Raw genomic sequence first — 21323 nt, 5'->3', positions numbered from 1 at the left:
TCCTGAAACCACCTCGGCCTCACTGGATCCATGGTGCCCTCTAGTGGAGGCCTGATATTCTGCCCGATTCCAACTGAAATTCTAATACTCTGGGGCTGGAGAACCCCTGGCCTGGGGAACCCCCAGTGATCCTCAAAGCTGGATCAGGCTCGAGGCCCCAATTACAGCAAAGCAGGAAGCGGCCCTTTTAGGCAGGGGGTGGAGGTTTGTCCAGAAGCGCCAGCTCTGGGGTTGCCACAAGCCGCTGGTAAGCTGTAATGTTCCCATACCCAGCACTCAGTGGACTTTTGGGGCTGGAAATACAGACTTTAAAGTATGTTTATAACTTTACTTCCTAAAGGCTTTGGCTGCTAAGGAGGCAAGAATTCTTCGACTAGGCCGGGCGCGGTGGCTCAAGCCTGTAATCCCAGCACTTTGGGAGGCCGAGGCGGGTGGATCACGAGGTCAAGAGATCGAGACCATCCTGGTCAGCACGGTGAAACCCCGTCTCTACTAAAAATGCAAAAAATTAGCTGGGCATGGTGGCGCGTGCCTGTAATCCCAGCTACTCAGGAGGCTGAGGCAGGAGAATTGCCTGAACCCAGGAGGCGGAGGTTGCGGTGAGCCGAGATCGCGCCATTGCACTCCAGCCTGGGTAACAAGAGCGAAACTCCGTCCCCGCCAAAAAAAAAAAAAAAAAAAAGAATTCTCCGACTGGCTCTGTGCTGCCTACTCTGCAATTCTTGAGTTGTGATGAGTGAGTCCATTGAAAGGAAGGACACTGCTGAGCTAAGAGTCAAGCCAGGCTTCCGGGTCACATTGTAGCTGATGCTCAGCTAGAGCTCCCTGACCGTGACACGAGATGGTACAGCAGCACAGGACCGCAAAGGTGTGACAGTCAATACTTGTAATGATGCGGATCATACTCCTCACGTCTCAGACACCACCAGAGAAGAAGGCATGCTGTTATCTTATGTATTATGGGAAAGAAAAAAATACCACTCATTCTAAGGCTTCTCAGCGCCTGAGCTGTAAAAATGTGAAACCAACCATGAAAATATGGAGATACTATTTTTTTTTTTTTTGAGATGGAGTCTCGCTCTGTCGCCCAGGCTGGACTGCAGTGGTACGATCTCCACTCACGGCCACCTCCACCTTCCATGTTCAAGTGATTCTCATGCCTCCGCCTCCTGAGTAGCTGAAATTACTGGCGCCCGCCCCCACACCTGGCTAATCTTTGTACTTTTAGTAGAGATGGGGTTTCACCATGTTGGCCAGGCTAGTCTTGAACTCCTGATCTCAGGAGATCTGCCCACCTCGGCCTCCCACAGTGCTGGAATTACAGGCATAAGCCCCTGCACCCGGCCAGGGAGTGCTTGTTAAATTAGAAAATATGCACTGAATTTTTTTTTTTTTTTTTTTTGAGACGGAGTTTCACTCTTGTTACCCAGGCTAGAGTGCAATGGCGCGATCTCGGCTCACTGCAACCTCCGCCTCCTGGGTTCAGGCAATTCTCCTGCCTCAGCCTCCTGAGTAGCTGGGATTACAGGCACGCGCCACCATGCCCAGCTAATTTTTTGTATTTTTAGTAGAGACGGGGTTTCACCGTGTTGACCAGGATGGTCTCGATCTCTTGACCTCGTGATCCACCCGCCTCGGCCTCCCAAAGTGCTGGGATTACAGGCTTGAGCCACCGCGCCCGGCCTGCACTGAATTTTCTGAGCAGGGACAAGTCCAAGTTCAACTGCTGAAAGTGCTACAGGGTTTCACCAACATCGCACACCCTTTTGGGAGGGGGGTGGTGCCTTCTTCAGTGACCCTCTGTCCCCAGTCTCACAGCAAACACTGTGTGGCGCAGATGAGGTAGAGGCAGGGCTTTTTAAAATCTCAGATGCTGCTTTATTTACCAAAGGTGCTGGCTCGGGGCTGGCTCTGCCAAGCCAGCGGATGGCTGTGGGGGTCCCAGCTCAGTCTTCCAAGAGCGAGGCTGTACAGCCTTGCCGTGGGGGATTGGGGACGGGGCTCCCTCCCGGGGCCCTGGTGGGGTTCCCGCCCAGCAGCAGCCAGGGTGGGCAGTGGGTACCAGCACTGCCGTCTCAGGAAGGCACTTTCAGCTTCGGGGTCCCCAAGAAGAACTGCAGGACGCGGTCGGCCAGGAGCGCCAGGCAGAAGTCCAGGAGCAGGACCTGGGCGATGACTAGCTTGAACTGTGAGGGCAGGGAGGGATGGTGAGCTGGAGACCTGCAGCCTGGCCTAGGGTCACCGCCACAGGAAGGACCCATCAAGCTGAGCCCCAGGGTCACATCCACAGGGCCACTGACCTCCACAGGGATGTCCACGAGGCCAAACTGGCTGTTGAAGTCAGGCGAGGAGCCGAGGAGCAGGCCGACGATGGCCAGGAGTGACACTGCCAGACTCCACACCAGGGGCTTGTTCTCAGGTAGGCTCTCCATGAAGGGAGGGCCCTGTGGGGATGAGGGACAGATGGCTTCATGGGTGGGGCTGGGTGGGCAGACAGGGAGTGTTCAGGCGGGGCCCAGGCATCACCTTGTAGTTGATGGCGAAGGTGGCCATCTGCATGGCCATGGCCATGATGTAAACAGTGCTGTTGACCAGGCTTGGCTCAAACTCCTTGTACAAGTCCACGAACTGCTCCTGCCTGCAGGGACACATGGGGGTCAGGTCCCCGTCTTCTGCTCTGGCTCACACACTCTGTGACTTCCTGCTGCCCTGGGACAGAGCCAGGGCCCTGCCTGTCCTGTGCCCCTCCCTGGTCACCCTGGACAACCCCCAGGCTCTCCTGCTGATGTCTGTGGAGTCACCCTCCTGCTACTGTCAGCTGCAGAGACATCCCCTCCTCCGGGCAACACTTACTTCTCGGGGCTCCGGGCCTGGGCCTCACGGTACAGGTAGACGAGGCTCAGGAAGTGCACAAAGAACTGGAGCATGACGGTGAGGATAGTGTACAGGTTGAAGATGTTGGGCAGGGGTCGTTCTCGGGAAAGGGTCTTGAGAGGCTGCAGCAGCAAGGCAGGTTGAGGGGAGGTCAGGACCTGGCTCACTTGGGGCCACACTGACCACTCAGCAGGCAGTAACATCCCCTGCCTCCTGGGAGGCCTTGTGCAGAGCCGCCACCAAATCCTGGAGGATTCCTGGGTCGGCAGCAGTCCCCCAGCCCTGTCTGCCTGTGACCCTGAGCCCAGGGCTGCTTCCCTGGCTGTGGATCCACCATCCAGCCTCCCAGTGGCAGCCACAGGGGCCTAAGAACCATGAAGCAGAACCTGCCCTCCCTGGAGCCCATGGGACAGGCACAATGCTGCCCAGGCAACCTCCCACTCCCTCCAGCTACCGGGGCCTCCCTGCCTCAGCCCATGCCTGGCTGAGGTCTTTCTGTCTAGTTCCTGGCCACTGGCCCTCTGGTTCTTTACACCTCGGCCTGAGTGTCGGGTCACACAGACGTCCCCAGCTGTCCACCAGCCTGTCCTGTGTAGCCGGTGATCCACTTAGTTGCTTTTTACCCTCTTGATAATTGTCCCTTGCTTGTGGGGCTCTGCACAGCCCACCCTGGGATCCCTGCCCATGGACAGGTGTAGGACCCCAAGTTGTGACACCTGGAAGGGTCTGGAAGCCTCAGTCCTCACCTGCCCTGCCGGCATTTCCTGGGCCATCCCAGCTACAGCCCCTACCTCTGGGGCCCTGGGTCCTGTCTGTAACCTGGGATGACAGTTCCTGTGCCTGTGACAGCCTGGCCCTGGCTAGCCCATGCATCCCTGACCTCCCAGCACCACTGGGGCCCACCTTGGAACGGGAGATGAATAGGAAGCAGCCGGCCAGCAGCAGCCCCTGTAGGGTGGCCTGGAAGTCACTGAACTTGACCCCCTCCAGGTAGAGGACGCTCTGGCTGTAGGCCAGGATGAGGGCGTTGAGTGCCAGGATCTTGAACATCTGCAGCGTGGTCACCAGCGTGCAGCGGCCCTGCTTGATCACGTGGCAGACTGCAGGGTTGCGGGGAGGCAGCTGTGGGTGTGGGTGTGCTTACCAGCACCAGCGGGGGAATGGAGGAAGGGGAGCAGGGCTTGGGGGACTCACTGCACTGGATGGACGAGAGCTTGGAGGTGAAGGGTGCTGCGATGCTGGCGTCCCCCAGCTTCACAATGGGCGTGTTCTCATCCTCAAGGTCTCGAAGCACCTGGCTCAGGCGGTCCTGCAGGGTGGGCAGCAGGGTGTCAGCCCTGGCCAGGAAGGGGTGCAGAGCCTCCCCTCTTGGGACTTACCCTCTGGGAGGCCAGCTGCTCCTCGGAGGGAGGGAGCCCTGACCGCTGCTTGGCTGTCCTGGAGGTGGCTCTGATGCCACTGTTGTTCAGGGTTGGGCTGTCCCGGGGCCGCCGTCGCCGCTCCACGACTCGCTCAGGGGCATTGGCCAGGAGTGCCACACCTGCCAGGCAGGAGGGTGTCAGGCCCGGAGGAGCGGGCTCCATGGAGGGGCAGATTCGCTGGCCTCAGAGCCCCTGCTCCTGAAGCTCCACAGCTGGCTCCTGTCAGGACAGTTCCCAAACTTCCCCATTTCACTTGACCCCCTAAGGAGACCTCAGAAAGCACCCATGTTGCTTTCTACAAATTACTTTAAGAAAACAAACCACCGCTAACAAACTCCCACAACAAATGCAATGAAAAAACACACACTAGGCCGGGCACGGTGGCTCAAGCCTGTAATGCCAGCACTTTGGGAGGTAGAGATGGTCGGATCACCTGAGGTCAGGAGATCAAGACCAGCCTGGCTGATATGGTGAAACCCCGTTTCTACTAATAATACAAAAATTAGCTGGGGGTGGTAGCATGTGCCTTTAATTCCAGCTACTCAGGAGGCTGAGGCAAGAGAATCGCTTGAACCTGGGGGGCAGAGGATGCGATGAGCTGAGATCACACCACTGCACTCTAGCCTGGGCAACAGAGTAAGACACGGTCTCAAAAACTGAACTGATTTCAAAAGAAATCGCCAAGGAGCGTGATTCTAGGAGGCAAACAATACTCAAAAATTGTTTTATAGATAAAAACAGATAAATATTGGAAAACAAAAAAAACAATGTGAGGTTGATCTTTAAAGTTCAATTTAACACCTCTGTTCTTGTAAAAAAAACACAAAACAAAACAAAACAAAAACACAGCCAGGTGAGGTGGCTCATGCCTGTAATCCCAGCAATTTGAGAGGCCGGGGAGGGCGGATCACCTGAGGTCAGGAGTTCAAGACCAGCCTGGCCAACATGGTGAAACCCCATCTCTACTAAAAATACAAAAGTTAGCCAAGTGTGGTGGCAGGCACCTGTAATCCCAGGTACTTGGGAGGCTGAGGCAGGAGAATTGCTTGAACCTGGAAGATGGAGGTTGCAGTGAGCTGAGATCGTGCTATCGCATTCTGGCCTGGGTGACAGAAACAGGCTCCATTAAAAAAAAAAAAAAAAAGACAGGGTCTTGCTCTGTCATTAAGGTTAGAGGGGATCACACCACTGTCTTGAAGACTCAAGTGATTCTCCTGCCTCAGCCTCCCAAAGTGCTGGGATTCCAGGCAGGAGCCACAGTGCTCAGTCATAAGTGCTTTCGACAGAAATCTGAGGCTATGAACCGCCTGCACAGCTCCAGCTCTAGGTTTTCTGAGTCACTCTCCCAGCTTGTTGACTCTCTCTCCAGGCCTCTGGCCTCCACCCTGCTCTGTTCCTGGGATATGAGCATTCCTTCTTACCCTGAAAGCCCCTAACCTTGCAGCCTCCTCCCATCCCCTGCACTGCTTCCTCACAGAAATTAGTGCCCCCATGGCTGTCCCCGAGCACCAAAGGCTGTCTTTCTAGCTCAGTGATGTGTCCCCAACACCTGGTCCACAAAGGAAGGAACCGCCCTAGCCCACAGCACTCACCCACATCAGCGTGCTTCAGGGCGCCCACGTCATTGGTGCCATCCCCACACATGAGGGTCACGTAGCCCAGCTCCTTCAGGCTGGTGATGACGAACTCCTGTGTGGGCAAAGACAGGCTCAGCAGGGACTGTGTGCCTGTGTGCCTACCTCTGTGCCCTCAACCCCCATGGCTGTACACGTACCTTCTGCTTGGGGGCCACACGGGCAAACACCTGCACATGGGGGATGAGGTGGAGCAGCTGCTGGGGGTCGGTGGCCTGCAGGTGGGCTAGGCCATCACCTGTGAGGCACAGAGCATGCTCCAGGGCCAGCGCCTTCGGGGAGCCCCGGGCCAGGGGCAGCACGATGCTACCATCAATGGAGCGCCACTCACACGGCTGGCCTGTGGGTAGTACCCAGGGTTAGGGCTGGGGGCTTGGTTGCCCAGGCTCAGTAGCACGCTCCCTCCACTGGGACCCTAGCACCCGCCAGTCTCTCCTCTCTGGAACCACCACCTCCCTACTGGCCTCGGTGACCCTCAGCCCTGCTCTGGGCACTCCACAGAGAATGTTCCGCACATGCACATGGTGGAACCCAGGGCCTGAGCTACTTGCCTGAGATCACGGAATAGAGCCAGATTAGAACCCAGACAGCCTGACCCCAGGTAAGTCATGCCCCCACCTCATGCAAAGACCCCTAACCTGAAACATACAAAAGGGGGCTGCGGCGTTTTCCTTGGGAAGCACCCAACCAGGGCCTCACCTTGTTTGTCCCTGTGCCTGCGGCCCATCCGAAATACTGTTTTCTTGGGGCTAGGTACCCCCCTACTGACCCATCCGAAATACTGTTTTCTTGGGGCTAGGTACTCCCCTACCCCCCAACTCTGACAGGGCCCCCCCGAGTTCTCAACTTCCTGTTGCTCCACTTCCCCTTTCTTTTTTTTTTTTTTTTTTTTTTTTGAGACGGAGTTTCGCTCTCGTTACCCAGGCTGGAGTGCAATGGCGTGATCTCGGCTCACCGCAACCTCCGCCTCCTGAGTTCAGGCAATTCTCCTGCCTCAGCCTCCTGAGTAGCTGGGATTACAGGCACACACCACCATGCCCAGCTAATGTTTTGTAGTTTTAGTAGAGACGGGGCTTCACCATGTTGACCAGGATGGTCTCGATCTCTTGACCTCGTGATCCACCCGCCTCGGCCTCCCAAAGTGCTGGGATTACAGGCTTGAGCCACCGTGCCCGGCCTCCACTTCCCCTTTCTTGCCGGCTGGCCCTGGCTTGGATGCTGGGCACTGAGGATGGCTGAGGGTGACCCACCAGCCCTCCCAACGCTGGCCTGCTCACCCTGGACTGTCTCAAGCTGAAGGGCAGCTCACCTCCACCTGGCTTGTGCTGTAGCTGCAGTTAGACCAGCTTCACTTGTCAATCAACAGCCCTGCTCCTCCCCTCCAGACCACCTGCCCGCAATCCCCACACTCTTGGAAGAGCACGGTAGCTGGGGCTGGGACCAGGGAGACCTGGGACCAACAGCACAGAGGGAGGACAGAGACCTAGTCCTCTGAGAAGTGGCCCAGAGATTCTGGAAGCTGCCCTGGCCAGGACCTGTGAATGTTTGCTGCCGGCAGCCCTGTGGCAACGCCGCTCCCCGTGGCTCTCCTTAGGGCACTCTGTCGCCATCACGCAGGCCCTGAACTGTGTGCACCCACGGGGGCTTCGCCTCCAGCCCTGGGGCAGGCGTCTGGTAGACCCTACTCCTCTATCCAGGAGGGGCTAGGTCTGTATGTCTGCCTGTCCATCAATCTGAATCCAGGGCACTGTTCGAAGAGGTCACCAGGGAGAGGTTGGAATCATGAGCCCTGGAGTCAGGTTGAGTTCCAATCCTTAGCCATGGTGACATCCAGTGGCCTGGGCAAGTAGGTTCACTCCTGAGCCCCTGTCCCTTCTCTACAAAGCAGGGACCCTGAAAGCTGACCCAGCCAGCTTCCTCCTATGGTGTGGGGAAGGCAAGCCGCTCCGTGTCGTGCAGGACAGGGTGGAGGGACCAATGCAGTCACACACACAGAGCTCTCAGCCCGGGGTCTGGCCAGGCTGAGCACTGGGCAAACAGTGCCATCAATTGCAGCTGAGAATGCCAGCGGTCCCTGTGCTTGGGAAGGGAACTCTTGGTTACACAGGCACCTTGCCGGGCCAAGGAGGGTGGGAGGATCAGGATGGGGAGCAAGTGTGGTCGGAGCAGCATCTGCCCATGAGTGCACCGGAAACCCGAGATGGCAGTCACACTGTTGCCTTGTTACGGTAAATAAATAAACACCTGCATGCCACAGATCCTAGGACCTGGGACCCAGTGACTGCCTGCACGCTGTCTGAGGTGACTCCAGGGCTGTGATTAGTGGTACCACCGTGGTGCCAGGCATTTGAAGACACTGTGCTGCCGTAGCCTGGCACACAGGTAGGCTGTGGTGATGGAACTGCTGTTGGACTCAGGGTCCCCCTTCCCCACTGCAGGCAGGGCTGGGGCCTCACCTCTCTCGGAGGGAGGCTGCAGGATCAGCGTGTGGGCCTTTTCAATGAAGTGCAGCTCCTGGGCCACGTGGCAGGCAGTGAGTGGGTTGTCTCCCGTAATCATGACCACCTTGGGGAGGGAAGGGCGGAGGCTCAGCAGGGTAGCCTGGGGCCAAGCTCTAGGCCACAGACAAGGCTGCCAAGTCTCCTCCTAAAGCAGGCCGCAGTGGAAGATCCCTGGCCTCTAATAAGACACCCTGAATAGGCTTCCAAGGGCCACAGTCCACCCCCACTCAGGTTGTTTTACACAAATGACACGTGTATGTGTGTCCTTCTGAGGACATCCTTAGCTTAGATTTGCCATATAAATTAACAACCAGCCCTGGGGGTGGACTCCCTTGGCTTGGTGGCTGCCTATGGGGGTAATATTTCAGTGATGAGGAGGATGGGACCATGATCTCTGGGCCTGGTGGGGACTGATCACATCACCTGTCTCCCCCAGAATCATCATCCTCTGAGATGACTCACATACCCTAAAAACATACCCTACGTCCCAAAATAGAAAACATGAACCACCAGAGACAACACAGAAACCACCAGGCCAGGCAGGCGCTGCCGCACGCCCCTCGCCTCCCCAGCCTCAGCTTCCTTCTCTCCAGGATGGCGGTGGACTGGGGAGGTGGAGAGAAGCGGCCCCGCCTTTCCATGATGCGAGGGGCGAGGCGGGTGGTCTGTGAGGGTGAGAGAAGCCAGCACGGGCAGGTCCCCGAGCGTCCTTGGGCCAGGGGCAAGGTTAGCACCTGAGCTATGATCTTGCTCAGCCAAAATGTACGGCCTGTGACACCTGGGTGCCCACCCCCACCACAAAGCTGGAACTGTCCTCTCCTGTCACCTCCTTGCCTCTATCCCATGCAGAGCGTGGAGCCAAGCCCCGTCCCATACCCGGTGGGACGCGTTCTGGATCTCCCGGATGACGGCCTTGGAGTCAGCCTTGAGCGGACAGGAGACCACGATGAAGCCAACGAACTTGAGGCTGCACTCCAGGACCTCCCGCTTGACCTCCCGGGCCTGTGGACAGACAGGGGCACCCTCACTATCTGTCCCTCTCTCTGTTTCCTGAGCTCTGACCATGCGCTGGGAGCCAGGGGACAATGGAAGGCCCTGTTCCCATAGTGGGGACATGCGAGGGTCGGGAGGGGAGAAATGCCAGGAGGGTACCAAGCACACTCAAGGGGTGGGATTTGGCAGTGACTGGGGGCTCTGGGTCCCCCAAATGTGGCTCGATGTCCTAGTTGTGGACATGGACACACCTCAGAGCCCCTTGTGGTTCAGCTGCCTAGTCAATGAAGTAGGGACTCTCCCAATAATGTTGGAGTTTAGCCATGAACCCTTACTCACTGGGGCTCCACCACATACCAGAGACTGACCACATACCCCTGGCCTTAGGGAGCTCACAAAGCACCAGGGGAGACACAGATCAAGAAAGTTACAGAAATCAGAGTGCTGAGTGCCATGAGGGAGGAGGTGAGGATGGAATCTAGAAGCGGGTGGAAAGGCCTCAGAGATGGCCACTCTGAAGGCGATGAGAACCTGTGCCACTGGGGAGGGGCTCCAGATGCAGGAACGGGGCACAGAGAATAGGCTGTGAGCTGTGGCCTGGGCTCTGCACACAGCGCTGCAACCTGACGCTAAATTCCAGAAGGATCTGCAGCTGTAGGGTGCCAGCAAACTGAACAAGAGCCCAGGAAGAAGCCAGCAAAGTGGCAGATGTGCTGGCAGTGGAGGTGGAGGGTGGGATTTGTGGATGATGGATGGGTGAGAGGGCTGAGGATGCCACCAAGCCCTGCCTGAGACGCTGGCAGAAGAGTAGTGCTAGGGTCACACCTGGACTGCGGGGGTGAGGCTGGCATGTGCCGTGTGAGCCAGGACTGAGTGGGTCTCCACAGCAGGAGACTCAGGACTGAGGACCATCTGGGGTCTCCTAAGGCAGAAGCTGGAGGTGGGGCAAGGAGGACAAAATCGCGACCACTTGACCTGGCACTGTAGGGGACCGGAGGTGACCCAGGGAAGAGCTGGCGGGCCAGGCACATAGTGAGGGCGGGCGGGGGTGCCTGGGTCCATACCTGTTGGTGGGTGAGGTGTCCCAACTCCTTGTACCCCAGCGCAAGGACTCGGGCTCCTTCCCGGGAGATCTCGGTGTGGATGTGGTGGTAGTCGGGTGGGCACTGGGAGAACTGCAGGGAACGCAGGGGGACGTCATGGGCCGCCCAGCGCCCCTGCCCCTTGCCCCAGGCTGGGGCCAGCTCACCATGGAGTGCAGAGTTTCGGGGGCCCCCTTCACAGCCGCGATGTAGCAGAGGTCAGTGGAGCCCAGCTTCTCATACGAGGCAAGCACGGACATTCGCTTCAGGGCACTGGCAAAATGAAAGCGCTGGTGAATTTTCAGCCCCTGAGTTTTAATACTTCGGGGGAATACTTTCTCATCTGGAAACAAATAAGTACGAGTCCTGAGGGGCTTCGCTCCAAAGAGGAAGCCAAGCCCCCACCTCTCCCCCCGGCCTCCCCCACCTCCCTCCTGCCTCCCCCAGGGCCTGATCAGGGGCTCTAGGATAGAACAGGGGCTGGTCTAGAGCTGGAAGACCTGGACTCAGAAGATCCTGGCACTGTAGCTTCAGCCAGGGCAAGGTGGATTCCAACCCCAGGGGACCCCAAGGATGTGGCCTGTCTTGGGTCTAAGGTGAGCCTGTGACCACCCACCTCAGAGAGCATCAGTTGTAGGCCTGCCTGTCCCCAAGTTCCTCTGAGGGGTGCAGCCCGCCTGCCTAGGACTTGAGAGCCAGTGGCTCCCCCTTGCTGTGCCTGAGGCCCCAGCCCCTCACCTTTGGTCAGCGTCCAGTCCACGGCCGTCAGCATGGCCTTCTCTAGGGGGTCACCCACGAGGGTGCCATCGTCCAGCTGCATGAGCGAATGGCATGAGGCCAGGGCCCGGTGTGTTTCTACAGGGATGCTGGACACAGGAGTCACCTCCTTCCCATCTCTGCAAGGACGGGGAACAGCTGGTTACAGGGTGCAGGCAGATGGGGCGAAGCTGCGCTTCCACTAGTGGAAGGATCCTCATCGGAATTCAATCTGCGCCAGTCACTGGGGGCCTTGGGTGCCATCTGGGTCCCTGTGAGACCCGCAGCTGCTTCACAGATGCCCCCAGAAGCCAGGCATGGTGTGTGGGGTCATGCGGCTGCAAGGCTGGTGCGGGGTGTTCCAGGCCTGAGCTGGGCCGCCGTGCCTCTGCCTTGGCTCACACCCAGGACTTTAAGGGGAACTCCTGAGGCAGGGCCCTCACTGCCCGTGAGTGAGGGCTCGGGCTCGATGGGCTACCTGTCCCTCGACCTCCCAGAAACCCCAGCTGGGTGACCCTTAGCCCAGGGCCCCTGACGCTCACCTCAGCCCAGCCACGCCACGCACCACCAGGCTGTCACTGGTCAAAGTCCCCGTCTTGTCAAAGCAGCACACCTCAACCTTGCCAGCAAAGGGGATCCGGAAGGGCTCTGTGCAGTACATGTCTAGGGGCGGGAGTGGGGTCAGGGGTCCTGCCTGGCCCCAGCCCGCTTGGCGCCCCACCCCGTTCAACACACTCACAGAGCTTGGCCAGGGCGATGAGGGAGGTGTTGACGGCCAGGGACAGCTCGATGGGGAGCTCAGGGGGCACCACTGAGGTAAGGATCAGGGTGCACTCCAAAAACAGCTTGTAGCGGTTCCGGCTGGGGTCTTTGGTGCCTGCGAAGAAGGGTCTGCCAGCCTGGGGCCTCTTGGGGCGGGTGCAGGGGACTTTGGGGGCCATGGCACTTACCTTCAATCCACACATAGGCGGCTGCAGCAATGGCAAACACCAGGAGGAAGAGGATGAAGATGAAGGTCTCCAGGTTGTTTGCAGTCACCCTCTTGACCCCGAAGAGGATGGTGCGCAACAGCTTGCCCTGGAAGGATCGAGGGACAGCCTTTCTGCTGTCTGGGCTCCCTCCAGCAGCTCAGGCCTGAGAGCATCAGCCTGGTCTTAGGGTGGCTTGTGTACCGTGGCCCATATCCAGGGCTGTGCTGCCAGAGTTAGCTCGTGGGGCAGATGTTCTGGAGTCTGAAAGGGCTAATGCATTGGCTGTCCGATTGCCCCGGGGCCTGCCCTCCCCAGACGTGGCCCTGTACCTGGGATGTATTGAATCCGGTTCGTAGGACATAGGCCACGCACCCGTTGTCAACCGCTGGGGAGAGAAGCAGAGCCACCGTCATGTCTGTCTCCTCATCCTGACTCCCTCGTAATCAAGCAGATGGGGGAGGGTGTGGGAGCCTGGACACCCCCAGACGCCCATGAGGCACCTACGCTTCAGGCCCGTGGTGGCTTTCTGCGGGGGGATGTGCTGTACCACCTTGGTACCCCCAAAGATGACGTGGAGCCGGGAGTCAGTCTGGAGATCCAGTACCCGGTCTGGGCTGAGGTCTTCGATGGGCTCCTGGGGAGGAAGATCGTGAACCTGGACGGCCAGGCCCACCTTGCCTCCTTCTCTGTCCGAGTTCCTGGACACCTGGACCTTGATGCTGGAATGAGCCAGCCTGACTGTGTGGGCTCCCCACCTGACCAGCACAACCCAGCCAGCTCCCGGGTCCCCAGCCTCACCCCGTCCTGTCTTCTCCCCACTGCACTCACAGTGCCCGCTCCCTGGGGCCTGCACCTGGCCTCGTCCAGGACTCACCCCTCTAGGCTGCTCCCAGCCCACCTTGGTCTGACATTGCAGGGCACCAATGTACGCTGGTTGCCCTTGGCTCTCTGACCTCCTTCCTCGCCCCCAGCACCCAGCTCCCCCGTCCACAGCACTCAATGGTGCCTACCCTGCCTCCTCTGCCTGTGCCTGGGGAGGATCCCGGCCACCCCCTGGTCCTCCACCTCCTGGCCTGTTTCCTCCCGAACAGCTTAGGACCCCCAGCCTCTGCCAAGCACCTTCATCTGTGGCACGGATTCCCCCGTGAGCATGGCCTCATCCACGATGCAGCGGCCTCGCAGCAGAAGCACGTCACACGGCACCAGGTTCTCCTGCGGGGAGCGGCCTGCAGGGCAGAGGCAGGAGGGTTGGCCAGAGGCCCTGAGGCTGGGGCTCCCCCTAGGACTGAGCGGAGCCCAGTCTCACCGATGGAGACGATGTCCCCCGGTACGATCTCATCGCTGGCAACGGGCCTCCACTTGCGGCTTCGGTAGACCTGGGCAGGGCACAGGGATGTCAGCACAGACGCCAGCTCTGCCGCGCTCCCCACCCGGGTCTCCCCGGTGGCCGCACCTGGATCATATGAGGTTTGTTGCCCATCTTCCGGATCTCCGACATGTTCCGCATCTGCTGCTGCACCAGCGAGGCCTCGAACGCCACCAGCATGGACAGCGTGAAGACGCTGTAATACCAGTACTCATCCAGGCACCAGAGCCCCACACAGAACACCTGCGGGACGCCAGCCTGTCTGTCTTTGCCCCACCTCCCCTGTTCCCAGGAGCCCCTTCCGCCACAGACTCTGACCCATGAGGACAGGGAGCAGCTTTCAGGTTTAGAAGTGGTGGGCAGACTTACTCCAGCTAGGAAAGCCCAGGGGAGGAAATGGGGAGACGAGCCAGAGCTGCTGCCTTACCTGAAACACAAAGAAGGGGGCTGTGGCTCTCTCCTTGAAAAGCTCCGAGAAGTCAGGCACCACCATCTCAGCCCTGAAAAAGACAAGGTCCCTCCTGTTCTCAGGGCAAGGCCTCCGGGGTGTGGAGCCTCCACCCTGACCCCTTCCACCTGAGCATGACAGGCCTCCCTCAAGAAACCGAGAGCCACATGTGGGTGTCAGGAGCCGTGGTGAGCGGGAGGATCCATTTGACTGTGGCTCTCCCTCATCCTGGCCGCGCCTGGGGTAGACACGCTGCCCACCCACAGCCCTCAGCTCTGTAGAAGCCAGATGCAGCTCCTGAGTCTGCAATATGCTCTTCCCAGCAGCCTGGGGCTGGTGTGAGACGAGAGCCCCATCATCTCGTCGGGTGACACAGCAAGTAGGGAAGGAAGCTCCGATTGAAGGATGGGAGCCCTGAAGCTGCAGACAGCAGAGGACACCGAGCTCCAGCCCCACCAGAGCTGAGATTTTCTAAAAGATTCCTGAATTAAAGCCCCACAACGGTCGAGCATAGTGGCTCACAGCTGTAATCCCAGCAGTTTGGGAGGCTGAAACAGGAGGAGCACTTGAGCCCAGGAGTTGGAGACCAGCCTGGGCAACAAAGCAAGATCTTCTCTTTGCAAAAAATTTGGGTGTGGTGGTGCGTGAGCCTGTGGTCCCAGCTACTTGGGAGGTTGAGGTGGGACAAATGCTTGAGCCCAGGAGTTCAAGGCTGCAACTGGCCATGATCACACCACTGCACTCTAGCCTGGTTGACAAAGTGAGACCCTGTCTCCAAAAAAACAAACAAAAAAAGCTCTAGAATGCAAACAGTTGGGCCTCTGGGTCCGTTCTGCAGCACTGCGTGCCGTGGCCCAATCTGATCAGGGTGCCAGTCACGTCAACTAGGGCCATTATCACTCTGTCTTATGTATGGGATGTGAGAAGAGAAAACCAGAAAGCAGCCCTGCTGCTAGAAAACAATAAGCCTGGCTGGGCGCGGCGGCTCATGCCTATAATCTCAGCACCTTGGAAGGCTGAGGTGGGCAGATCATTTGAGGTCATGAGTTTGAGACCAGCCTGGCCAGCGCAGTGAAACCCCGTCTCTACTAAAAATACAAAAACTAGCCTGGTGTGGTGGCACGTGCCTGTAGTCCCAGCTACTTGGGAGGCTGAGGCAGGAGAATCACTTGAACTCAGGAGGTGGAAGCTGCAGTGAGCCAAGACTGCACCATTACACTCCAGCCTAGGTGACAGAGCGAGACTCTGTCTCAAAACAAAAACACAAGAAAAAACAACAACAATAAGCCCTTCCCTTGAATCTTGCTGGGCACCACTGCGTGAGTTAAAAACAGCATGAAAGGGAACACAGCTGCCACGGGCCATTAATGTGACTGGAGTAGAAGCTGCTAAATGTTTCTTATAAATCCTTGTATTAGATTGACAGTTGTGGTCGACATATTTGTAATCTCTGAATAGTAACTAAGTCAGGAAAGAGCTCCCTGGGTGTTCTGTGGGTTTCTGGGTTGAGCACCATTGTCACAAGGCCGTGACGGGGTTTGGAGCCCATTTCTCCTACTCCCAGCTATGTGTCACATTCACAGTTTTGGTTAAGGTGAAAGGACAGGGTATGCACTGCACATTGGCCATTCTACTCGGTACAAAAAAATGCAGACACAGTCACTGTGTTCATTGCCATTCTTTTTTTTTTTTTTTTTTTGAGACGGAGTTTCGCTCTTGTTACCCAGGCTGGAGTGCAATGGCGCGATCTCGGCTCACCGCAACCTCCACCTCCTGGGTTCAGGCAATTCTCCTGCCTCAGCCTCCTGAGTAGCTGGGATTACAGGCACGCGCCACCATGCCCAGCTGATTTTTTGTAGTTTTTGTAGAGACGGGGTTTCACCATGTTGACGAGGATGGTCTCGATCTCTTGACCTCGTGATCCACCCGCCTCGGCCTCCCAAAGTGCTGGGATTACAGGCGTGAGCCACCGCGCCCGGTCCCGCCATTCTTAAAGTGCTGGGACGTGCAGAAGTGAAACAGCGAGAACTGCAGTGTTTAGCTCAGCTGCAGTGACTCGTGCCTGGAAGCCCAGCACTTTGGGAGGCCGATGTAGGAGGACAGCTTGAGGCCAGGGGTTTGAGACCAGCCTGGGCAACATGGCGAGACCCCATCTCTGCACAAACAAACATTTTAAAAGAATTTAAAACGAAGGGCCGGGCGCAGTGGCTCACGCCTATAATCCCACCACTTTGGGAAGCCAAGGCGGGTGGACCACGAGGTCAAGAGATTGAGACCATCCTGGTCAACATGATGAAACTCCATCTCTACTAAAAATACAAAAAAACATTAACTGGGCATGGTGGCGCGTGCCTGTAGTCCCAGCTACTCGGGAGGCTGAGGCAGAAGAATTGCTTGAACCCAGGAGTTGGAGGTTGCGGTGAGCCAAGATCACGCCATTGCACTCCAGCCTGGGCAACAAGAGCAAAACTCCATCTCAAAAAAAAAAAAAAAAAAAAAAAGAATTTAAAACAAAGCTGCTGCTGTGGATGGGCCAAGGGCCAGGCTCCTGTGAAGGGCTTTACACTCAGGGAGGGGTCTCACACCCCAGGGCTGGGCCTTCAAGCTGCAGACTCTTTGGGGTTCCTGTCAGCAGGCAAGTTCAGGGGAGACTGGACTAGAGCACAGTGATCTGGCACATTTGGCTAACGGGGAAGATCTGGCTGGCGCGGTGGCTCACGCCTGCAATCCCAGCACTTTGGGAGGCCAAGGTTGGCAGATCACCTGAAATCAGGAGTTCAAGGCCAGCCTGACCAACATGGAGAAACCCCGTCTCTACTAAAAATACAACAATTAGCTGGGCGTGGTGGTGGGTGCCTGTACTCTCAGCAACTCGGGAGGCTAAGGCAGGAGAATCACTTGAACCCAGGAGGCGGAGGTTGCAGTGAGCAGAGATCATGCCACTGCACTCCAGCCTGGGCAACAGAGCAAGACTCAGTCTCAAAAATAAAAAATAAAATAAAATAAATAAAAGGGCAGATTCCTCCGTCCTGCTTTCTAGGCACCCTTAATCAGGAGGGAAGCAGGACAGAAAGGCACAGGCATTACAGGCAAATCAAGGACTCACTTGTTGCTTCCAAATTTCTTCTCAGCTGCTCGGATCTCTGAGTCTTCCTGGAAGCCTCTGTTGCTCTGATAGTAAGAGAAGGCATTTCCCACAGGAAAGGCCACGGGGAGAAACTGCTTCTTCTCCAGGGCATCGTAGGAATACTTGATCTTCTGGAATTCGAAGGACAGCACCTCGAGCCCGTCTTCGCCCTGTGGCAGAAGGTGTGTTTGTGGCAGAGGCCCCGACCTTGGGGTGTCAAGGCCTGGGAATCCCATTCAAGCCCCTCCTTTAGGAGCCCAGCAGGCAGTCCCTACCTTGTCACGGTGCAAGGCCACGAGCTCTGTGGAGCCATTGTTGGGGGTCGGCACCACCTTCACGAAGGTCGCTTTGCTGGGGTCATACTCCTGACAGAGACAAAGCATTGTGGCTGAGCTCTTCTCAACCCACAGTTCCAAGACCTCCCTGGGGAGGTTTTGGGTGCAGCAGCTCTTTGGGTATGTTCTGAAACATGCCACTGGACTCTGGTGCTGCCTCGGTCACTCCCTCATCTGTCTTCAGGACAAGGGAGACCACTTTGCAGTGCCTCTGGTGCCGTGTCTTAAAGCTGGGAGCACAAGACTGGGCACAGTGACTCAAGCCTATAATCCCAGCACTTTGGGAGGCCAAGGCGGGAGGATCACTTGAGGTCACGAGTTCGAGACCAGCCTGGCCAATGTGGCGAAACCCTGTCTCTACTAAAAATACTAAAATTAGCTGGGTGTGGTGGCACACACCTGTAATCTCAGCTACTCAGGAGGCTGAGGCAGGAGAATCCATTGAACCCGAGAGGCAGGGGTTTCAGTGAACCGAGATTGCACCACTGCGCTCCAGCCTGGGTGATAGAGTGAGACCCCATCTCAATTAAAACAACAAACAAAAACAAAAAAGCTGGGAAGCTGCTCAGACAGCATCCAATGCCCAGGGCTCTGCTCTGCTGACGGTGACATGAACTCAAACAGGAAGAACGTTGCCAGGCACCCACTGAGTACGCCCTCAATTCACATGAGCCAAGCCCCCGTCACAGGACACCCCGTCTCCTGCTCAGTGCTCCCCTCCTCCACCAACCCTGCTCACTCCACTCCATGAGTGCACACACACATGAGGCTCAACCACGCCTCAGCAAAGGGCCTTGGCATGTGCTGTTTTCTCTGCCTGGAATACACATTCATACAACCAGCTCCCTTGCTGCCTCAGGCCTTTGCTGAAACATCACCTTCTCAGGAGCCTCTCCCTGGCTGCCCCATCTAAAGTTCCCTGGCAATGTCCCATCCTGTCCTGATGTTAGATGTCATCTCTCTTTAGCATTAACTGCTGACTCTGAGTTCTCCTGCCCAGTAATATCACAAGGGCAGAGGAATTTGCTGTTTTGTTCACTGCTGTTTCCCCAGCACCTGAGACACAGAAATGCTGAATGGTGCTCGTTTAATGCGCCCTGGACCCCGTGAGCCACAGCCTTCCCTCTGTGGCTCTGCTAGACAGAGCTGCACAGAAAAGGGGGAGCACGACAGTGACCCGCAGAAACAAAGCACCACCCCACGGGTAGCTCATGGGCCTCCAAAGCAGGCAGCAAATAACAACAATCAAGTAACTACAAATTCGGGTGATGTCATGGAAGAAAGGTACAAGAGGCTATACACCGTGCTGGCCCCAGGGCAGGCACTTTGCAGATATCATCTCTGCTTCTCACAATGGCATCCAAGGTAGGTGTTACGGTTCTCACTTTACAGAAAAGGGAAACTGGAACCCAGAGAGCAGAAGCTGCCCTTTCTGAGATCTGAATCAAACCCAGATCTCCCTCTCTTGTCTGACAGCTGTTTGGCTCCGTCCACTTCTCCATCCCTGGAGAGGAAGTTAACAGCTAAGCTGTTCAGCTCAGGTCAAAAGACCGCTGAAGTCTGAATGGTGCCATGGTCCCCTCAACGACTCCTTTATTTTGTCCCCCACTGGGATCTTTCATTGTACTAACTCAAAGCTACCAAGTTGAGCTCCTCCCCTGGGATAAGACTCTTTGAAGGAAAGAACAGGTTCAGTCTCTCAGGAAAGGAAAATGAGGATTCAACCCTCATTCAGAGCCAGAGAGGGTGGGGGGCTTGCTTTTCTGTACCCCTGGATGCTGTTCTGTTTTCGTCTTCTTGAGGCAAACACACTCCTGGGATCAGGGGGGAACCTTCCTGATATACCTCAGTGTCCATGGTTCCAAACCTGCTGGTGTCACCTGAGGCAGGCCCCGAGAGAGGTGGCACAGTCACTGCTTCCAGCCCAGGGCAGCTCGCAGTCACCAACTTCTCTGGCGACGCTTGCTCACTCAGAACTCTAAACTGTGGGTCAGGAGTGTGACCCTGCTTGCTGTTGTATCCTGAGCAGAACTATCACCACCATCATCGTGCAGACAGACATCATGTTAAGTGCCCCGCTTATAAACACCTCCTGCCTCTCTTAAACATTGTAATTAACTGCATTTCATGCTTCTTTCAGTCACAGTATGGAAGACCACTGAGCACCACACAGCAAGACTTGGTTCAGTCTAAGAACCATGTAAAGTTTCACAGATGGGGGAATCTACCCCAGTGGTCTCGTCTTACACTTTGAAAACCAAGGTAGGAGACAGATGAGAAGGAAGGTAGGGCGGTTTCCAGACGAACGAGAGTAGTCTCTAAGATGGTAACTAGCATGAACAAGTCCTACCTGACCTGGGCGACGTATGCTGGCCCCTGCGCTAGGCTTTTCATAGGTTTTACATTACTGAATCTAAATGAACTTATTAAGGAGGACTTCAGAGAAAGGAAATAACCCGCACCAGGGTTGCACAGCAAATCAGCAGCGGGGTCGTAATTAAGCCTGCGCCAAAGTGTAGAGGACGCCCCTGTGAACCCAGGTCCAGCAGACGGGTGGCCCAGGATGGGATGGGGACCGACAGGAAAGCCGCAGCTGGGACCCACGGCGAGACCTGAACGTGCTGGGGGTCGGGCTCGCGCGTGCACACTTACCGGGGTGCAGGTGAGCGCGCAATGCGCGTGCACGGACCAATGCCCCGAGAGGACAGTGAGCGCGTGCGCGAGGCAGATGGTGGCAAGCACAAGCAGCGCGGCCTCGGGGATCTGCACCCAACTGCTGCCCCAGCCCCAGCAGCCAGTGGCTGCGGCGCCCAGCCAGGCCGGGTAGAGCAACCCGGCAAATGGCAGCACGGTGAGGCGCCGCAGCAGCGCCAACCGCCGGTATGGCCATACGGCAGCGACCAGCTCGTCACCGCTCGCTATGAGCGCCGGCCCGGCGGCAAGGAGCGCGCGCGGCTGCGGCCCGGGATTGGGCTGCCCGCCAGGCCGGGCCCCACAAGGCCGGGCCCTGCAGGGCACCGCGTTGCCAACCGCCGCCGCTGCCGCCATCTTTCCCAGCGCCGCGCTCACTTCCGGGCAGAGGCACGCCTCACTTCCGAAGCTTTACTTCCGGTAAGCCCAGGGCGCCGCCATGGCAACCTGGACTAGGAAGAGCCAGGACAGCAGAGCAGGCTGGGCCTGGCAGGGACAACCGCGGGTGCCGCCATGACAGGCCGTGGCCGGAAAAAGAGGTAGGGCGCCGCCATGACAAAGAGGGACTGAAAGACCTAACAGTGCCTGCCTCTACTGCCACGCCAGACTGAGACCGGAAAAGACGAAGCCGGCAGAGCGGGCTGGGCGCCACCCTGACAACCTGAATCGATAGAAGCGAGCCCTCCTCCTTGAATACACCGGCCTCACCTGTCACGAGAGGCGGAGCCTGGACTCTGCAGAGGCGGGGTCAGGGGAGCGCCGGCGTTCAGGAGGTGGGGCCTGCTGCGGGGGCGGGGCTTGTGAGGGGCGGGGGCGGGGACCGGCCAGGCCACACCGGACAAGAGACTTTTTTTTTTTTTTTTTTCCTGAGACAGTGAGACAGAGTCTTGCTCTGTCACCAGGCGCTAGGCTGGAATGCAATGGCGCGATCTTGGCTCACTGCAACCTCTGCCTCCCGGGTTCAAGCAATTCTCCTGCCTCAGCCCTCCGTGTAGCTGGGACTACAGGCGCGCGCCACCACGCCCAGCTAATTTTTGTATTTTTTAGTAGAGACGGGGTTTCACCATGTTGGCCAGGGTGGTCTCGACCTCTTAACCTCGTGATCCGCCCGCCTCGGCCTCCCA

The 21323-nt window shown here is 57.4% G+C and overlaps 1 protein-coding gene across 2 annotated transcripts; it reads right to left on the bottom strand.

The window, feature by feature from the left end:
- Positions 1–1855: 1855 nt before the first annotated feature.
- Positions 1856–20966, bottom strand: ATP13A1 (ATPase 13A1). Of its 2 annotated transcripts, none has more exons than XR_004265995.1 (26): positions 20161–20966; positions 17449–17538; positions 17153–17343; positions 14026–14098; positions 13686–13841; positions 13539–13608; positions 13352–13458; positions 12737–12866; positions 12562–12617; positions 12212–12338; positions 12001–12138; positions 11804–11924; positions 11244–11401; positions 10673–10848; positions 10488–10598; positions 9307–9432; positions 8386–8494; positions 6070–6269; positions 5888–5984; positions 4254–4414; positions 4069–4183; positions 3778–3996; positions 2854–2996; positions 2527–2638; positions 2301–2444; positions 1856–2186 (listed from the first exon to the last, which is right to left on the bottom strand). XR_004265995.1 is itself a non-coding variant. In XM_032271217.1 (26 exons), the coding sequence occupies exons 1-26, from the start codon at positions 20554–20556 to the stop codon at positions 2076–2078; spliced, it is 3615 nt and encodes a 1204-aa protein (XP_032127108.1). In that variant the 5' UTR covers positions 20557–20560; the 3' UTR covers positions 1856–2075. The 2 variants fall into 2 exon arrangements, 1 of the variants encoding a protein (XP_032127108.1); XM_032271217.1 differs by having other exon boundaries at positions 3778–3974; positions 20161–20560.
- Between the last annotated feature and the right edge of the window lie 357 nt (positions 20967–21323).

This window comes from Sapajus apella, unplaced genomic scaffold, assembly GCF_009761245.1.
Source record: "Sapajus apella isolate SASKATOON/1434 unplaced genomic scaffold, GSC_monkey_1.0 scaffold227, whole genome shotgun sequence".
Taxonomy (NCBI): domain Eukaryota; kingdom Metazoa; phylum Chordata; class Mammalia; order Primates; family Cebidae; genus Sapajus; species Sapajus apella.
Note: the sequence above shows the minus strand (reverse complement) of the source record. Positions and strands in the feature narration are given on the sequence as shown.